Source organism: Dipodomys spectabilis, unplaced genomic scaffold (assembly GCF_019054845.1).
Source record: "Dipodomys spectabilis isolate Male_0828 unplaced genomic scaffold, ASM1905484v1 ptg000069l, whole genome shotgun sequence".
NCBI lineage: Eukaryota > Metazoa > Chordata > Mammalia > Rodentia > Heteromyidae > Dipodomys > Dipodomys spectabilis.
The window spans coordinates 3,394,017-3,410,780 of NW_024870746.1; the positions used below are offsets into that span (position 1 = coordinate 3,394,017).

General features: G+C 39.5%; 1 protein-coding gene across 1 annotated transcript; it reads left to right on the forward strand.

The window, feature by feature from the left end:
- Window positions 1–15,819: 15,819 nt before the first annotated feature.
- Window positions 15,820–16,764, forward strand: LOC122109752 (olfactory receptor 10T2-like). Its single transcript, XM_042682352.1, has one exon. It carries the CDS (start codon window positions 15,820–15,822, stop codon window positions 16,762–16,764), a length of 945 nt encoding a protein of 314 aa, XP_042538286.1.

The following is a 16,764-nucleotide window of genomic DNA, read 5'->3' on the forward strand; positions in this document are numbered from 1 at the left end:
TTTCAGAGTTCCAGTGAACAGTCCCAAGCCAGAGAATCACACCAAGTGTGCCATCACAGGACAGAGAGTTAGTCAAGAGAGGGGAAGCCAAGCAGACACATCTGAGCAGCTGCCGCTGCGGCGGCAGGGTCGCAGCGGCGACCACCGCCGCGGAGGCATACCTGAGACGCAGTCCGGGACAAAGGAGCCAGACGCAGCGGACGAGCGGATTCTACTCAACACCAGCAAGAACCGACAAGGAGCGGACGACTTCATCCTGCACTTTGCAGACCAGAGACGACCCGGGATCCAAGACTCCGCGTGAGTAGAAGCCCCGCTTCCTCACTCCTCCTCTGGGAGCAGAGGAGGGAAGGCCACCCCTCCCCCCCCCAGCACCGGTGATCTCCATCTTGGATACCGACAAAGCTCGGAGGAGCGGCTAGCTCCAGCTCAGGCCGTGGAATAGAGCTAGTCATTTGGCAGTTCACGGGAACTTGGCGGCGAGGTGACCTCACAGACTCAGTTCCATCCAGGGAGGGGTCGCCCAGCTCAGGCACCAGCCATTGGAGTGGCTCTCCACGCTGGGTGGCCAGAGCCAGAGGCTGCCCCTCCCTCTAGCAGCCACCACAATCAATTGAAAAACAGAAACCCTGAGAATGGCTCCAGGCTGGGTGCTGTGAGTTTTTTTTTTTTCACAAAATAGCCCCAGGGAAAAGCTACTGTTCCTTGAAAGACCTCAACTCTACCCAGAACCTAGCCTCATCACTGCATCCCCCTCTTTTGTGATTCTCAAAGCAGATCACCCTCCCAGTAAACTAACCTGGGAGGGGGATCTCAAAATCTTGGGTAAAGCAGAGCATTTTTCTGCCTGTTCCAACAAACTGACTTAAGAAACCAATCAAGCCACAGGACCTCAAGCTGACCAGAGACTCCAGCCAGACTCTGGTTACAGACAAAAGGGAGATACAGGACTCTTCCCACCCCTCCCAAAAAAAAAAAAAAAAAAATCAAAGATCTTTTTTTTTTTTTTTTTTTTTCTTCTTCTTCTTTTCTTTTTTTCTTTTTCTTGTTTTGTTTTTTTTTCGTTTTTTGTTACCTTATATATATATAAAAAAATTTTTTTTTTGCTTTTCTAAAACTTTTATTAATCTTTAATTTTTGCCTCTTCTGAAAAAATAATTGTTTTCCATTAATTTTTTTTCTCCTCTTATAATTTTTATTTTAGGAATACGTGAATGTGTGTTTTCTTTTCTTTTCTTGTCTTCTTTCTCTTTTTCATTCATTCTTAATTATCTTTTTGTTTTTGTTTTTTTTTCTAGCTCTACTGAACTTCTGATCTTTTCTTCTCACTTTCCTATCCTTTCCAACTTTTCCTCTTTGTTCACCTTTATGTGACTTAACTCTTGTCCTGCACATCCTCAGATAAACCCGTAGTTAACCAGTAGACCCTATCCCCCATTGTGTACACACTTAATCCACAAACTTATTACTCAATTCAAAACCTCTGAGACTTAAATTCATTAATAACAGTACTACCTCTTTATACCTATATAATATTTTAAGCATTTTTTAAAAGTTTTTCTCATCTCCTCTATGTCCCTCCCTTTCTCTCAACATATTCATATCCCTCTATAAATAGATGGTCTTTTAATCTCTAAAATAACATTAATTTTTACGTCTCTATTTTTTTTCTGGTCTCTTTTCATTCCCCTTTCCCTTTCTTCCCTTTTCTCTCTCTCTCTACTTACATCCTACCCAACCTATTTCCTGCATTGTGATTAGGACATAGTTAACTCTCCCTGTGCCTTCCCACACCAATCTATTCCTATTTTTTACCCACATCCCTCCCTAACCCTAATAATTTCTGGTTTTCCAAATTCTTCTCTGCGGTTCAAAGTCCTTTAACATATAGTTGTTTGATGTCGAATAGAGGTATCTGTTGAACTAGATTGTATCTGTAGACTATTGACTGTACAAATGCAAACTTTGGTTGATGGTTGCCTTAAGATAGTGTTCTAGCACAAAACTGGTGCTATCTTCATCTCAAATGGGCAGAGTAAGCCGGAAAAACACAAGAAAAATGGCAAATTCGGGTATCTCAATTCCCAATCCTGATAATCAGGGGTTAGAACAGATAATGAATAATCCAGAGGAGAGTTCCCAAACAGCTCTACAAACACTGCTGGCAAACATGATAAATGAAAAGTTTGACAACGTACAAAGGACTCTGTATGAGCGTGATAGGGAGAGAGAGGAGGCATCCCAGAAGTTTATACAGGAATATCATAAGCGTGAGGAAGCTACTCAAAAACTGATACAGGATTTGCGTGAACAACTTGAGAATACTCAAAGAGAAAGGGAGGAATGGCGTGAGCAGGCTGAGAACACTCAAAGAGATCTGCAGGAATCCCGCGAACAGGAGGAAGCTAATCAAAGAGTAATACAGGAATTGAGAGACCAGGTGGAGAACACACAAAGATCACTAAAGGCATTCATGGAATCCATTAACAAAGAGATGAAGGAAGTCAGGGAGACCACAAAGGGAATCCTGAATGGAACCCAACAGAAGGAATGGGAGCCCAAAGAAACCATAACCAATCAACTAAGTGATTTGAGGACAAACACTGAACACCAAATTAAGGAAGTAAAGAAATTCATACAAGACCTAAAACAGAGCTTCAACAAAGAACTTGAAGCCATCAAAGCTGACCAACTAGAAGGAAAAGAGATAAAAAACAAAGTAGAGAGTCTTGACAGCAGGTTAGAACATGCAGAAGATCGAATCTCAGGGATTGAAGACAGCCTAGATATTATAGAGAAAGAACATACAACCATCCAAGACAAGTCCAAGAAATATGATAGATCTATCCAACACCTGGAAGACACCATCAGAAGGCCTAATCTAAGGATAATGGGTGTAGAGGAGCACCTAGAAACAGAAGTTAATGGTCTAGGAAATCTGTTTAACAGGATCCTAGCAGAGAACTTCCCAAACATGCAAAAAGATAGGCCTGTCCAGATACAAGAAGCCTTTAGAACCCCAAATAGACCAGACCAGAATAGGACATCCCACCGTCACATAATAATCCACACAGGATCAACTCAGAACAAGGAAAAGATCCTTAAAGCTGTCAGAGAGAAAAGGGTAATCACTTATAAAGGGAAACCAATTAGAATCACCTCAGATTTCTCAGCAGAGACAATCAAAGCAAGAAGAGCCTGGAATGATGTATGCCATGCCCTAAAAACAAACAACTATCAACCAAGAATACTGTACCCAGCTAAACTCTCCTTCATAACTGAAGGCCAAATAAAAACCTTCCATAGCAAAGAAAAATTGAAACAATACATCTCCACCAAGCCAGCCCTACAAAAGATTCTTAAAGATGTCCTACACATAGAAAACCAACAAGACCGCAATAAAGGCCAAGAAACTGCACCCAAACTGAGAATCCAAGAACCATAGGAAGAACCCAGTTTTCGGAGCCCCCAAGAAGGTAGATAACATGGCAGGAACTCCCAAATACCTCTCAGTCCTATCTCTTAATGTTAACGGACTGAACTCTCCAATTAAGCGACATAGACTGTCTAGTTGGATTAAAAAACAAGACCCTTCTATCTGCTGCCTGCAGGAGTCACATCTTGCCCGTAAAAACAAACACATTTTCAATGTTAAAGGCTGGAACAAAATCTACCAAGCAAACGGACCGCATAAACAGGCGGGAGTTGCAATCCTAATATCAGATAAAATAGACTTCAAATTAAAATTCGTGAAAAGAGATAAAGAAGGTCGCTACATACTAATTAAAGGATCTCTCCTTCAGGAGGATATTACAATTCTAAATATCTATTCGCCAAACAATGGAGCACCCAAATTTATCAAAGAAACACTACTTTCCCTCAAATCCCATATAGATCCAAAGACATTAATCGTTGGGGATTTTAACACACCACTCTCCCCACTAGATAGATCAACTCGGCAAAAACTCAACAGAGAAACCGCAGATCTAAACAGCTGCATAGATCAACTAGACTTAACAGACATTTACCGAACATTTCACCCAGCAGCATCAGAATACACGTTTTTCTCAGCAGCACATGGAACGTTTTCTAAAATAGACCACATTTTAGGCCACAAAGCAAACTTGTCTAAATTCAGAAACATTGAAGTTATACCTTGCATTCTCTCTGACCACAAGGGAATAAAGTTAGAACTCAACACCAAAAGCCACCAAAGAAAGTCCGGTATCACATGGAGGCTGAACAACACACTGCTGAATCATGAGTGGGTCATGGAAGAGATTAGAAAGGAAATTCAAATGTTCATGCTATTCAACAAAAATGAACACACAAAATACCAGCTCCTCTGGGACACAGCAAAGGCAGTACTCAGAGGCAAGTTTATAGCTCTGAGCTCCTACATCAACAAATTGGAAAGATCTGAAACTAACAATTTAATGACACATCTAAACCTCCTTGAAAAAGAGCAGCAAGATAAACCCCAATCCAGTAGACGGAAAGAAATAATCAAAATTAAATCAGAATTAAATGAAATAGAATCCAAAAAAACTATAGAAAGAATCAACAAAACAAAGAGTTGGTTCTTCGAAAAACTCAACAAAATTGACAGACCCTTAGCAAATCTTATCAGAAAAAGAAGAGAACACACCCAAATTAATAAACTCAGAGATGAGAATGGAAACATCACCACGGAAACAAGCAAGATTCAGAACATTATAAGGGAATACTTCTCAAAACTTTATGCTAATAAGTTTGAGAACTTGACAGAAATGGACCTCTTCCTAGCAAATATTGACATGCCAAAACTAAACCAAGATGAGGTAAACTATCTTAACAGGCCCATATCAAGCATTGAAATAGAAACAGCAATAAGAGACCTCCCAGCTAAGAAAAGTCCAGGACCAGATGGTTTTACAGCGGAATTTTACAAGGCCTTCAAAGCAGAGCTCACACCAATTCTCCTCCAACTCTTCAATGAAATTGAAAGAGAAAGCTCACTACCGAACACATTCTATGAAGCCATCATAACCCTCATCCCAAAACCAGGCAGGGACTCATCAAAGAAAGAGAACTATAGACCCATTTCTTTGATGAACATTGATGCAAAACTTCTCAACAAAATTTTGGCCAACCGACTTCAACAATTCATCCAAAAAATCATACACCACGATCAAACAGGATTCATTTCAGGGATGCAAAGCTGGTTCAATATACGCAAATCAATTAATATTATTCATCACATCAACAGGAGCAAGAATAAGAACCACATGGTTATCTCAATAGACGCAGAAAAAGCATTCGACAAGATCCAACACCCCTTTATGATGAAGGTTTTGAAAAAATTAGGAATCCATGGAACATTCCTCAATACAATAAAGGCTGTATATGACAAACCTACAGCCAGCATTATACTCAATGGTGAAAAACTAAAGCCATTTCCTCTTAACTCAGGAACAAGACAAGGATGCCCACTCTCTCCACTTCTCTTCAATCTAGTATTAGAATGCCTAGCTACAGCAATAAGACAAGATGCAGACATAAAGGGGATCCAAATAGGGAAAGAAGAAATAAAACTCTCCCTCTTTGCAGATGACATGATCTTGTATTTAAAGAATCCCATAGACTCCACTCCCAAATTACTCAAGCTGATTCAAAACTTTGGCAAAGTAGCAGGTTATAAAATTAACCCCCAAAAATCAATGGCTTTTCTGTATGCCAACAATGAGAAAAGTGTGGCTAAAATTAGGAAAGCAACTCCATTTGTAATAGCCCCACAAAAAATAAAATACCTAGGAATTAACTTAACTAAAGAAGTGAAGGACCTCTATGATGAAAACTTTAAAATCTTGAAAAAGGAAATCAACACAGAACTTAAAAAATGGCAAAACCTCCCATGCTCCTGGATTGGAAAGATTAACATCGTGAAAATGGCAATACTCCCCAAGGCTATCTACAAATTCAACACAATACCTATCAAAATTCCACCCTCATTCTTCAAGGAAATAGAAGAGGCAATCCAAAAATTCATATGGAACAATAAAAGACCCCGAATAGCAAAAACGCTCCTCAACGGAAAGAACACTGCTGGAGGAATATCAGTACCAAATTTCAAACTCTACTATAAAGCCATAGTAATCAAAACAGCTTGGTATTGGCATAAGAACAGACCTCAGGACCAATGGAATAGAATTGAAAACCCAGAAATGAACCTACAGACCTATAGCCATCTAATCTTCGATAAGGGAGCTAAAACAATAGAATGGAAGACAGACAGCCTCTTCAGTAAATGGTGCTGGCAGAACTGGTTAACTACATGTAGAAAACTAAAGCTAGATCCTTATATATCACCCTGCACCAGAATCAACTCCAAATGGATCAAAGACCTTGAACTCAAAGCAGACACTCTGAAAACATTACAGGATGGAATAGGAGAAACCCTGGGTCTCCTTGGCTCAGGCCGAAATTTTCTGAATAAAGACCCGGAAACACAACAAATCAAAGAAAGGCTGGACAAATGGGATTGTATAAGGTTGCAGAGCTTCTGCAGGGCAAATGACATAGCTAGCAAGATCAATAGAAAGCCCACGGACTGGGAGAAGATCTTTACTAGCCATACAACGGACAAGGGTCTCATATCTAAAATATACTTGGAACTCAAAAAATTAAACCACCCAACAACAAATCCTCAAAGAAACAACTGCCCAATAAGTAAGTGGGCGAAAGACTTAAAGAGAAGCTTCTCTGAAGAAGAAAGAAGGATGGCCAATAGACACATGAAGAAATGTTCAACATCCCTAGCCATAAAAGAAATGCAAATCAAAACAACATTGAGATATCACCTCACTCCAGTTAGAACAGCAAAAATCAAGAACTCTAACAACAACAGATGCTGGAGGGGATGTGGACAGAAAGGAACCTTACTTCATTGTTGGTGGGAATGTAAACTTGTTCAACCACTTTGGAAAGCAGTATGGAGGTTCCTCAAAAGACTCCACATAGAGCTCCCCAATGACCCAGCAATCCCACTTTTGGGCATTTACCCAAATGATCACAAACAAGGCCACACTAAAGCTACCAGCACAACTATGTTTATTGCAGCATTATTTACCATAGCTAAGACATGGAACCAACCCAGATGCCCCTCAGTAGATGAATGGATCAAGAAGATGTGGTATATATACACAATGGAATTCTATGCCTCCATCAGAAAGAATGACATTTCCCCATTTGTTAAGAAATGGAAAGGCTTGGAAAAAATTATATTAAGTGAAGTAAGCCAGGCCCAAAGAAACATAGGTCCCATGGTTTCCCTTATTTGCAATATCTAGTATAGGTATGAGTCAAGCGGAAAAAGTCAAATAATGTGATGTTAGGAAAACGAAACCTCAAATATGTATTTTAATGTTTTTGTTTCTTTCATGCATGTGTTTCTAACGCATTTATAATATTATCTCTTTGTTGCTTTGTATGTCCCTCCCCCACAGTGTAACCCCCGCTTTCACTATATTTGATGTCAGTATAACATGTGGAGGAGATGGGGACAAACAAGTCGTTTAAGGATTCAGGTGGACCTGTTGCAACAATGAGAAGTACAAAATGTCATGTCAAAACCAGCTTTACAATGTTGGGGGGGGGGGGGAGGGGGGGTATGATTGGGTGGGAGGGGAGGGAGGGGGGAGCCTGGGAAGGGAGGTGAAGGGTAAACAAAGGAGGAGGCTGCAATGCTTGGTAAGAAATGTATGCATTATCCTGCCCATGTAATTGTAACCCCTCTGTACAGTATGTTCTCAAATAAAATAAAATTAAATTAAAAAAAAAAAAAAAAAAAAAAAGAAAATGTTCATTGAGTTTTAAGTCAGGATACACATGGTCCAGAGCTTTAGTGTTTGTACAATGCAAAACACCATCAGAAGCACACAGACCATCATTTCAAATGTTTTCTGTGCAACATTATATTTAATATAACTACTTACAAATTCTGTGCTGATATTGCAGGTTGAGCAATTTTTTTCTTCATAACATTATTATACAAATGAATTAAAAATAATGTTATGATATTACAAAAGACTGCAACAATGAGATTTACAAAACGTTATGTGAAAAACGAACTTTACAACTGGTGCGGGGGGGGGGGGTGGGGAGGAGAGTAGGGGAGTAGGAGGGGGGAGGGGACAGGGGAGATGGGAAGGGATGGGAAGGGGAAACAAAGGAGGAGGCAACAATGCTTGATAAGAAATTTACTCATTACCTTGCTCATGTAATTGTAACAAATGAATTTTGTTACATAGTTATCTTCCCATGCCTCTGACCTCAGAAATTCTCATTAAAATTTGAATACTTGATAAGACACTAAATATTTGACAATCTATTTCAAATCTACATTAAATTACATGCTATGGATATATTTAGTAAAATAACTAAATACTTGGTACTTATCAATTTCATCCAAACTGATCTACAACTCAATATAATCCCGTTAAAATCTCTGCACAAATTGTGAAGTCAGCCTGAAAATTGCTTCTCTAAATTTGTGTGCAGAGATAACACCGTTCTGAAAAAAGGGACAAGTGGTACAGGGCCTCATTTTTCCTAGTAGTGAGATTAGTCAGCAATCAAAAACAACAGGCTTAATGGTGCAGAAGAGTCAAATAGTGTGAAATTGCTCTCTGAATATTTGAGAAACTTATCTCCCAAAGAAGTAATCTCACAGATCAATGAGGAAAAAAAATCATGGCTTTTTTTTTTAGTCAATAATGCTGGAAAAGCTGGCTCCTTCTATTTCTAGCATCAGTCAGGAGGAAGTAGCCCAGTAGACTCATGAAGTAATATCACTTAAGGCTCATTATAGTACCAGCTATGTAACAATACCTGAAAGAGCCCCACATATCTATCTAAAGTAGAATATACTCTGAACAGGCAATCATGGACTGCATTTACTCTATAACAAGATTGCAGAATTCCATAAGTCAATGTGAATGAGCTACTTTTTTCTTACTGGGCACCAGTGTCTCAAGACTGTAATCAGGAGGCTGAGATCTGAGAATCACAGCTCAAAGGCAGCCCTGGCAGAAAAGTCCCCATGACTTGTCGGTCGTGGGGCCTGGGTGCTGTCCCTCAGCTCTTCAGCTCAAGGCTAGCGCTCTACCACAGCACCACTTTTGACTTTTTCTGCTTATGTGGTGCTGAGGAATTGAACCCAGGGCCTCATGCATGCAAGGCAAGCACTCTACCACTGAGCCACCTGCCCAGGCCTCCATGACTCTCTTATCTCTCACTCAAAAACAGGAAGTGGAGTTGTTGCTCAAAGTGGTAGAGTGCTACTAAGCAAAATGCTCAGCCACAGCACTCAGGCCTGGAAATGAAGTCCCACTACTGACAAAAAATAAAAAGCAAAAATCCTTCTTTCTCTATTATTTTGTTACATAAGTTTGAACTGTGTATTATTTCTCAAAGGAGTGTTGTTTCCATCAGGAAATATATATATATATATATAAATATATATATGAGATTATTCTTGGATATCACTTCAGTCTTGTTCTACTGCACCAATAATCTACAAGCAGAAATGTGTTAATTCAGTACATCTGTACAGTTATTGGTACTATCTTTTCTTTAAGGAAACATAGGTGGTTACTAGACTCCCATAGCAAAGAAGAGTATATCTAGAATCTGAAGATTATCTAGGGCATCTTTTATTTCTTCATATACAAGGGTGAAATTTAATACAAGGCTAGCAGAGAATGTATGGGTAAAATCACCAATAGAGGCTTTGAGGCTTCACTAAGTTCAAATATTAAATAGATGAAAAAAACTTCCTAAGTAGCAATGACAGTCATGTACTTACTGACAGAAACTCATATTTTTCCATTTACAATATATGTATTTGTAGACATTAATAACATTTTATAATATAGTAACATTATAATCTACTGTTGTAAAGTATGTTGACAGTGATAAACTATATAATTTCATCTTCAAAGAAGCATAATTAATTAACTTGTGCAATGTTGTGTCTTTTTTCTCTGGAAATCCATGTAGGCATCTCATTGAATGAAACATATTCATTCTAAGTGCTTAGAAATGGATTATAAACAGGAAGATATGTGGATGTTGGATATCCAAAAGAGAAATCTTTGCTGGTTATTTGCTTTTGAATGCTCTTATATTTTTGCTTCTAAGTTTCTCTCAGTACCGCACTGTAGGAATCTTTTGCCAGATGACAGATGACAGAAGGAAAGCCAGTTTGCAGTTTTGCTATTGCTTTGTATTTATGCTTCCTGATGTGCCAGCACATGTCACATGGTAGACATTGGCTTTTGCCCTGGATATTAAGATTTCTTGAGAATCATGCATCAGTCCTGGAGTATCCAAGACCATCATAGGGAATCCTGTCATCCTTAAAATTCTGAAAGCCAAGAAAATCCTTCCTAATATTCATTGCCTTGCCTCCTAATACATATACGGCCTCTAAATCACCCATTATACCTCCTATTCCTGTAAATACCTGGGAGATTCTAATTTACTCTCAGAAAGCAACTGTATTAGGACCAAGAGCAAGACTCAGTGAATAGGTCACTTGCAAAAGCATAAAGCTTTTGGTTAAAACCTCAGTCCAATTCACAGAGACAGAGACAGACAGAGACAGACAGACACAGATGGGCAGAGACAAACAGAGACAGAGAGAAAGAGAGACAGAGAGAGATTAACATTAATGTTTACCATTTTCAGACATCTGCATCACTTCAAGCAGATTCATACAGATGCATCTTAACATCTTTCTGTCTTCCAAGAAGTTACTGGTACCTTTTTTTCTTTCCAACTTTTTAAATACTTTAGCATTCAGCTCATCATTCAAAGAAGTGAATGTTTCTGGGCCCCTTCCCCTAGTCAGTCTTGCTCAATAAATTACACTTGTCTCCAGCTCCTCACCCTTTAATTTTTTTGTCAGTTGTGGGGCTTGAACTAGGGGCCTGGGCACTGTTCCTGAGACTCTTTGTGCTCAAGGCTAATGTTCTACCATTTGAACCACAGCACCACTTCCAGTTTTTGAGTGGTTAATTGGATAGAAGAGTCTCATGGGGTCTTTTCTGCCTGGGCTGACTTTGAACCTTGATACTCACATCTCAGTCTCCTGAGTAGCTAGGATTGCAGGCATGAGCCCCTTGCACCCTGCACTCACCCTTTAATTTTATTCTCCTCAACCTAACAAAACTAGTGTCCTCTCCTTTAGTATCTTGAGTAAAATGAAAAACAACAAAACAATAACAAGTTTTCTGACATAATAGAATTTTCATGAAGGGGATTCCCTAGGATAATAAATGGATTATGATGTCTGTCTGGTCTGGATGTTGTTCAAAAACATCTGATATTAATATTAAGAGTTGAAATAGGAAACAAATGAAAAGGAAGGGTTGTCATTTTAGCCCTCTATTCTCTCAATTGACCCATTAATTTACCTAACATTTTACTCATCCTTTTCAGAAACTGTATTAGTATCAAAAGCATGAAATCATAATATCCCATGAGAATTTGTTTTAGTATATATCTCATCTGTTAGAAAAAAATTTATTTTTTTCAGATATAAAAGCTAAAATAACTCTATGCTTTTTTTCCTATGTCTAATATAAAAAAATAGTTTAAAGAGTAAGTTTTCTATGCGAGACAGCGATACCGGATAGGAGAACCCTGCGCCCCTTAGTAAAGCTTCCATGCTCTGCATATACCCCATGTTAGCCCACTTCAGTATTTTTAATTCTCCATCTACTTCTCCTGTCTCTATACACCTCTACATAACATTTTAGAAAGAAGCCAAATGGTTCTAAATTTACTAAGAATAAGAGAAAACATGAGCCTGGTACTGGTGGCTCATGCCTGTAATGCTAGCTACTCAAGAGGCTGAAAGATCTGAGGATTGCAGCTCAAAGCCAGCAGGAAAGTCCATGAGCGTCTTGTCTCCAATAACCATGAGAAACTCACAAGTGGGGCTGTGGCTCAAAGTGGTACAATACTAGCTTTGAGTGAAAGTTCTCAGGGCCCAAGTTCAAGACCTATGACCCACAAAAACAAAAAGAAACAAAGAAGACATGACCTGACTGTGCAATACTTCAGGCCTTACCCCTAATGTTTATTTTCACTGAAAGGATCCTTGTTAAAACCCAGCAGTATGTTTTTTTTACACGTGACTCAGGAAGGTTGGGTTCATGTGGTCCACAAACTATCATTGACACCGACTATACCATTCTCATCTTCAAAACACCTTTCCCACTAAGATTTTCATGAGTGCCTATAACATTTCAGGAACACTAGAGATTCCTAATGCATTAATTAATTGATGGATGCATGGATGAAAGTCTGCACTAATGAACATATTTGAAGAGATCAGTCTAGCAGGTAAAGGAATACAAAAAAATCATACTTTGTGCCCCACTCAGAATGCAATGTGTGTGCGCATGTGTGCACATGTGTATATGTGTGTAAAATCTGGTTAATCCAAATAAACTATGAAATCTGTCCAAAAAAAGACATCATTTGTTTAATACTAGAATCTGTAAAGCTAATGATTAAGAGAGTGATAATTCAATTATAACAAATGTAACCTTTATTCAAACTGCCCATGCGAAAATATTTGCAATATTCAAAGTTTCTATACTGATCGAATAATATAATGTGAGGGGGTGTCCTTACTTTCTTTGGGACTAAATATACATGCATGCATGGTTTTAAGGCCTAGAATACAAAGAAGTTCCTTTTTTCTAATGCTTCAGTCCCTGGGGAATCCCAACTATTATAAGGCAGAGAGAATTTGCTAGAGCATGTGCCATCAGGGATACAAATCTACTAAGATCAGGGATGTCCAGTTAGTTCCAGTTCAGCCACTAGACAGAGCTATCTTTCATCTTCAGAATCTCATAGTTCTTCAATTTTCCCCAATAAGATTAGATAAGAAAAAAATGCTATTGATATTCCTCAAAACTTTGCCTATTTCTCTCTTCTTTCAAGGCATTGATGAGACACAGAAGAAAAGAACTTGTCTGTGAATGTAAGTGTCTCTTTTGTACTGAAGTTGTAGATAACTCTCTCTTATTAGCAATATTATCTGTCAGTCCTCTCTAAAAATATTTTGAGTACCAGAGGCAGGGTCTGGTAGAAATCATGCATAGTCAGGTGGATTATGGCATCAGGATCTGTGGCCAAAGGTAGAGACAGACACCACACAGAGCAAAGAACAAAAACTCCAATGTGAAAATGAAAGAGTAAGTCAACAAGGATTTAAGAAATGAAAAAATGGTAAAATAATCCTGAAACAGACACTTTTAAAAAAGCAGAAATGAACCCCAAGATATGGACACAAGAGATTTTTCTTTGTTATTATTGTTTTCAATGTACTATGTGATTTTTTGTTTCATTTGTATGTTCTTCCTCTTATGGTATATCTCCTATTGTCACTGTATTTGATTTTGGTACCTTGCATCTTGCATATACATTTATCTAATTTGAAGAGGGGAAGGGGAACAACAAAATGCTGAAAAAGGACACAGGATGACCCATTGCAACAATGATACTCACAAGACACTATGTTGGAAATTAACTTTACAACTTTGAGGGGGGGAGGAATTGGGATAGGGGGAGGGAAGGGATAGTAGGAGAAAAACAAAGAAGAGGGTAACAATGCTCGACAAGAAATGTACTCGTTACCTTACTGATGTAATTGTGACCTCTCTGTACAGCATCTTTACAAGAAAATACTTTCTATTTCTCAGAAATTTTTCAGACAGCAGGACAGATATATATCTTGGCAGAAAGAAAATTGTACAATGTATTAAAAGTAGATTAGGGGATAGGAGGAGGTGGAAGGGGGTGGCAGAAAGCCTCTGTGAAAATCAGACATTGATCAGACATTGATTAGTCTAAGATGCTGACATACTAGACAAGTGCAAAGAAAATACTAAAAACAGAACCCAGTTGATTCAAAAGACCAAGTCTTGGACAAGAGAGTTGAGGATGTTTAGGATACAGATTCACCTCTGCTTCTATAGCTATACAACCTGTACTCTTCTGGTTCTCTGTCTCTTCATTTGTAACAAGTAGGAGTTAAGCATTAGTGAACTTTTACTGTACACTTGCTCTGAGTAAGGAGCTTTCTTATGAATGCCTGGGACTCACAAAGTCCTCCTGATTCATGCTATTATTGTTGCCATTTCAGAGATCAAAACATGAGGCACAATTGTGGGACTTGATTTTCCACAAGGTCATAAAATGAAAAAATCCAAGGAGTTTGAATGAAGAACTTGACATCCTTCTCCTCATTATGCTACTGTGCTAACTGACCCAGAACCAACAACAGCAACGTAAGTGGGAATGCAGACCAAAGTCAAGCGTGGTACTCTGGAAAATCTCAAGAGATAAATGTTACTTGTGAAGGAAAAAGATAAGAAAGGCAAGATGAGGAGGGTGAGGTGTGGCAGCAGAGACACAAATTGATTCTGTGTGATGGTTTGTCTGCAGCTGAGGGGCAGACACATGGCCTAATGCTCAGGATTGGAACTATTAAGATGGTGTTCAAGACAGAAATTTCTGAGAACAATATTATGAGTAATAATTGAAAGTAAAATGATAAATGTGAGGAGGAAAATAAGACCTACCAGAAGACATTTCTAAAGAAGAATTGAGCTTCTTTTTTTTTTTTTTTTTTTTGGGGGGGGGTCTGGTCATGGGCCCTGAACTCTGGGCCTGGGCGCTGTCCCTCAGCTCTTCAGCTCAAGGCTAGCAGTCTACCACTTGAGCCACAGTGCCACTTCCGGCTTTTTTCTTTTTTCTTATATGGTGCTGAGGAATCGAACCCAGGGCCTCAGGCATGCAAGGCAAGCGCTCTACCACTGAGCCACCTTCCCAGCCCAAGAATTGAACTTCTTGTGAGCATCTACTAAGAACAAAGCAAGGACCATAGCTGCAGCCTCTGAGGAGACATTCATCTCAGAGGAAGGACATTCCTGCCAAGTACATTATTCCAGCAAAAAGGTATAAGAAACCAGCCTGGTTCATGAGGCAGGACTTGTTAAATTTTGAGAACTCCTTATAATTTGTCCTTTGCCTCAGAGATTGAACAATAGTTCCTAAGTTGCTGTAAGAAGGCTCTCAGAACTGGAGACAGATTGAGTTAGAATATTACTGATCTATTTTCTATGTAATGGTTGTCTAATTTTCTGAGTCTGATAATCTTAGTGTTGTCAAACTATAGCTATAGATCCTCCTGCCAATAATTGCAAGAGTTGTTCTGAGAACAACTATGGAAGTAATGGAAATGGAAACATAGGGCAGAAGGGCAGAGGCCTCAGAGCAAGCATCCTAATGCTCTCAGAGTAACTGGAGCCTTTGTTACGTTCTGAATCCAAGATTCCCTTGCACTCATGACAAAAGATACCCATCCCAAAGGCTTCACAACTGGTCCTGTGTAAATAGATGAACATTAATTACACAACACAAGTCAAATATATGAGATTATATACCGCTTTTCGTTTTTATATTGTTTCCTTTTTGCTTTTATCATATATTAACAAGATGGCTTTGAAGATCACTGAATTCTAAGGACCACCAGTCACCCTCAAGTGGGTTAAGCCAGTCTTTAATCCTTTTGAGTCTCAAGTTTCTTCTTGCTTAATGGAAGAATTAGATGCATCTATGAATACAGAAAACAGAAAGAGCATGAAAGTTAAACTTCTTTAGGTATTACATGTGTCACTGCTCATGTCTCCTGATTTCATTTCTGTCAAATTATTTGTTCTTAACTACAAGTGGTCAGAGTTTGATCCCCACTGACCAATGAAGAGACAGAACCAAAGCATGATCACTGAGTTTATCCTGGTAGGCTTTTCAAACCTGGGCGACCTTCAAATCCTTCTTTTCTTTATCTTCCTACTCATCTATCTGACGACTCTGATGGCCAATGCTGCCATCATGACTGTCATTCGCCTGGACAAGACTTTGCACATCCCCATGTATTTCTTCCTCTTTGTCCTTTCATGCTCCGAAACGTGCTATACCTTGGTCATTGTGCCCAAAATGTTAACCAACCTTCTGTCCACAGTCCCAAGTATTTCTTTTGCCGGGTGTGCTGCCCAGTTGTATTTCTTCGTGGGCTTAGCCTGCACCAACTGTTTCCTCATTGCTGTGATGGGCTATGACCGCTATGTTGCCATCTGCAACCCCCTTCACTACATGCTCGTCGTCAGCCATGCCACCTGCGTGCAGCTGGTTCTGGCCTCCAGCTTTTGTGGTTTCCTCATCTCGATGGTGGTCAACGTCCTGGTGTTCAGCGAGCCTTTCTGCGCCTCCAATCGGATCCACCACTTTTTCTGTGACATTTCTCCCGTCATAAAGCTGGGATGCACCGACACCAACCTGAAGGAAATGGTCATCTTCTTCCTCAGTATTCTGGTGTTGCTAGTTCCCTTCGTGTTGATCTTCATCTCCTACGTCTTCATTGTCTCCACCATCCTCAAGATCTCCTCCGCGGAGGGACAGCGGAAGGCCTTCGCCACCTGCGCCTCCCACCTCACCGTGGTCATCGTTCACTATGGCTGCGCTTCCTCTATCTACTTGAGGCCCTCGTCCCTACACTCCTCCGATAAAGACTTGCTTGTAGCAGTCACCTATACCGTGATCACGCCACTGCTCAACCCGCTTGTCTACACGCTGAGAAATAAAGAAGTGAAGATCGCTCTGAAAAAAGTTCTGAGCAGGTACTCGGTTCCCAAAACTGTGTGA

Coding starts and splice junctions, on each gene's coding strand:
- LOC122109752 (XM_042682352.1), top strand. CDS start 15,820: ATGAAGAGACAGAACCAAAGCATGATCACTGAGTTTATCCTGGTAGGC.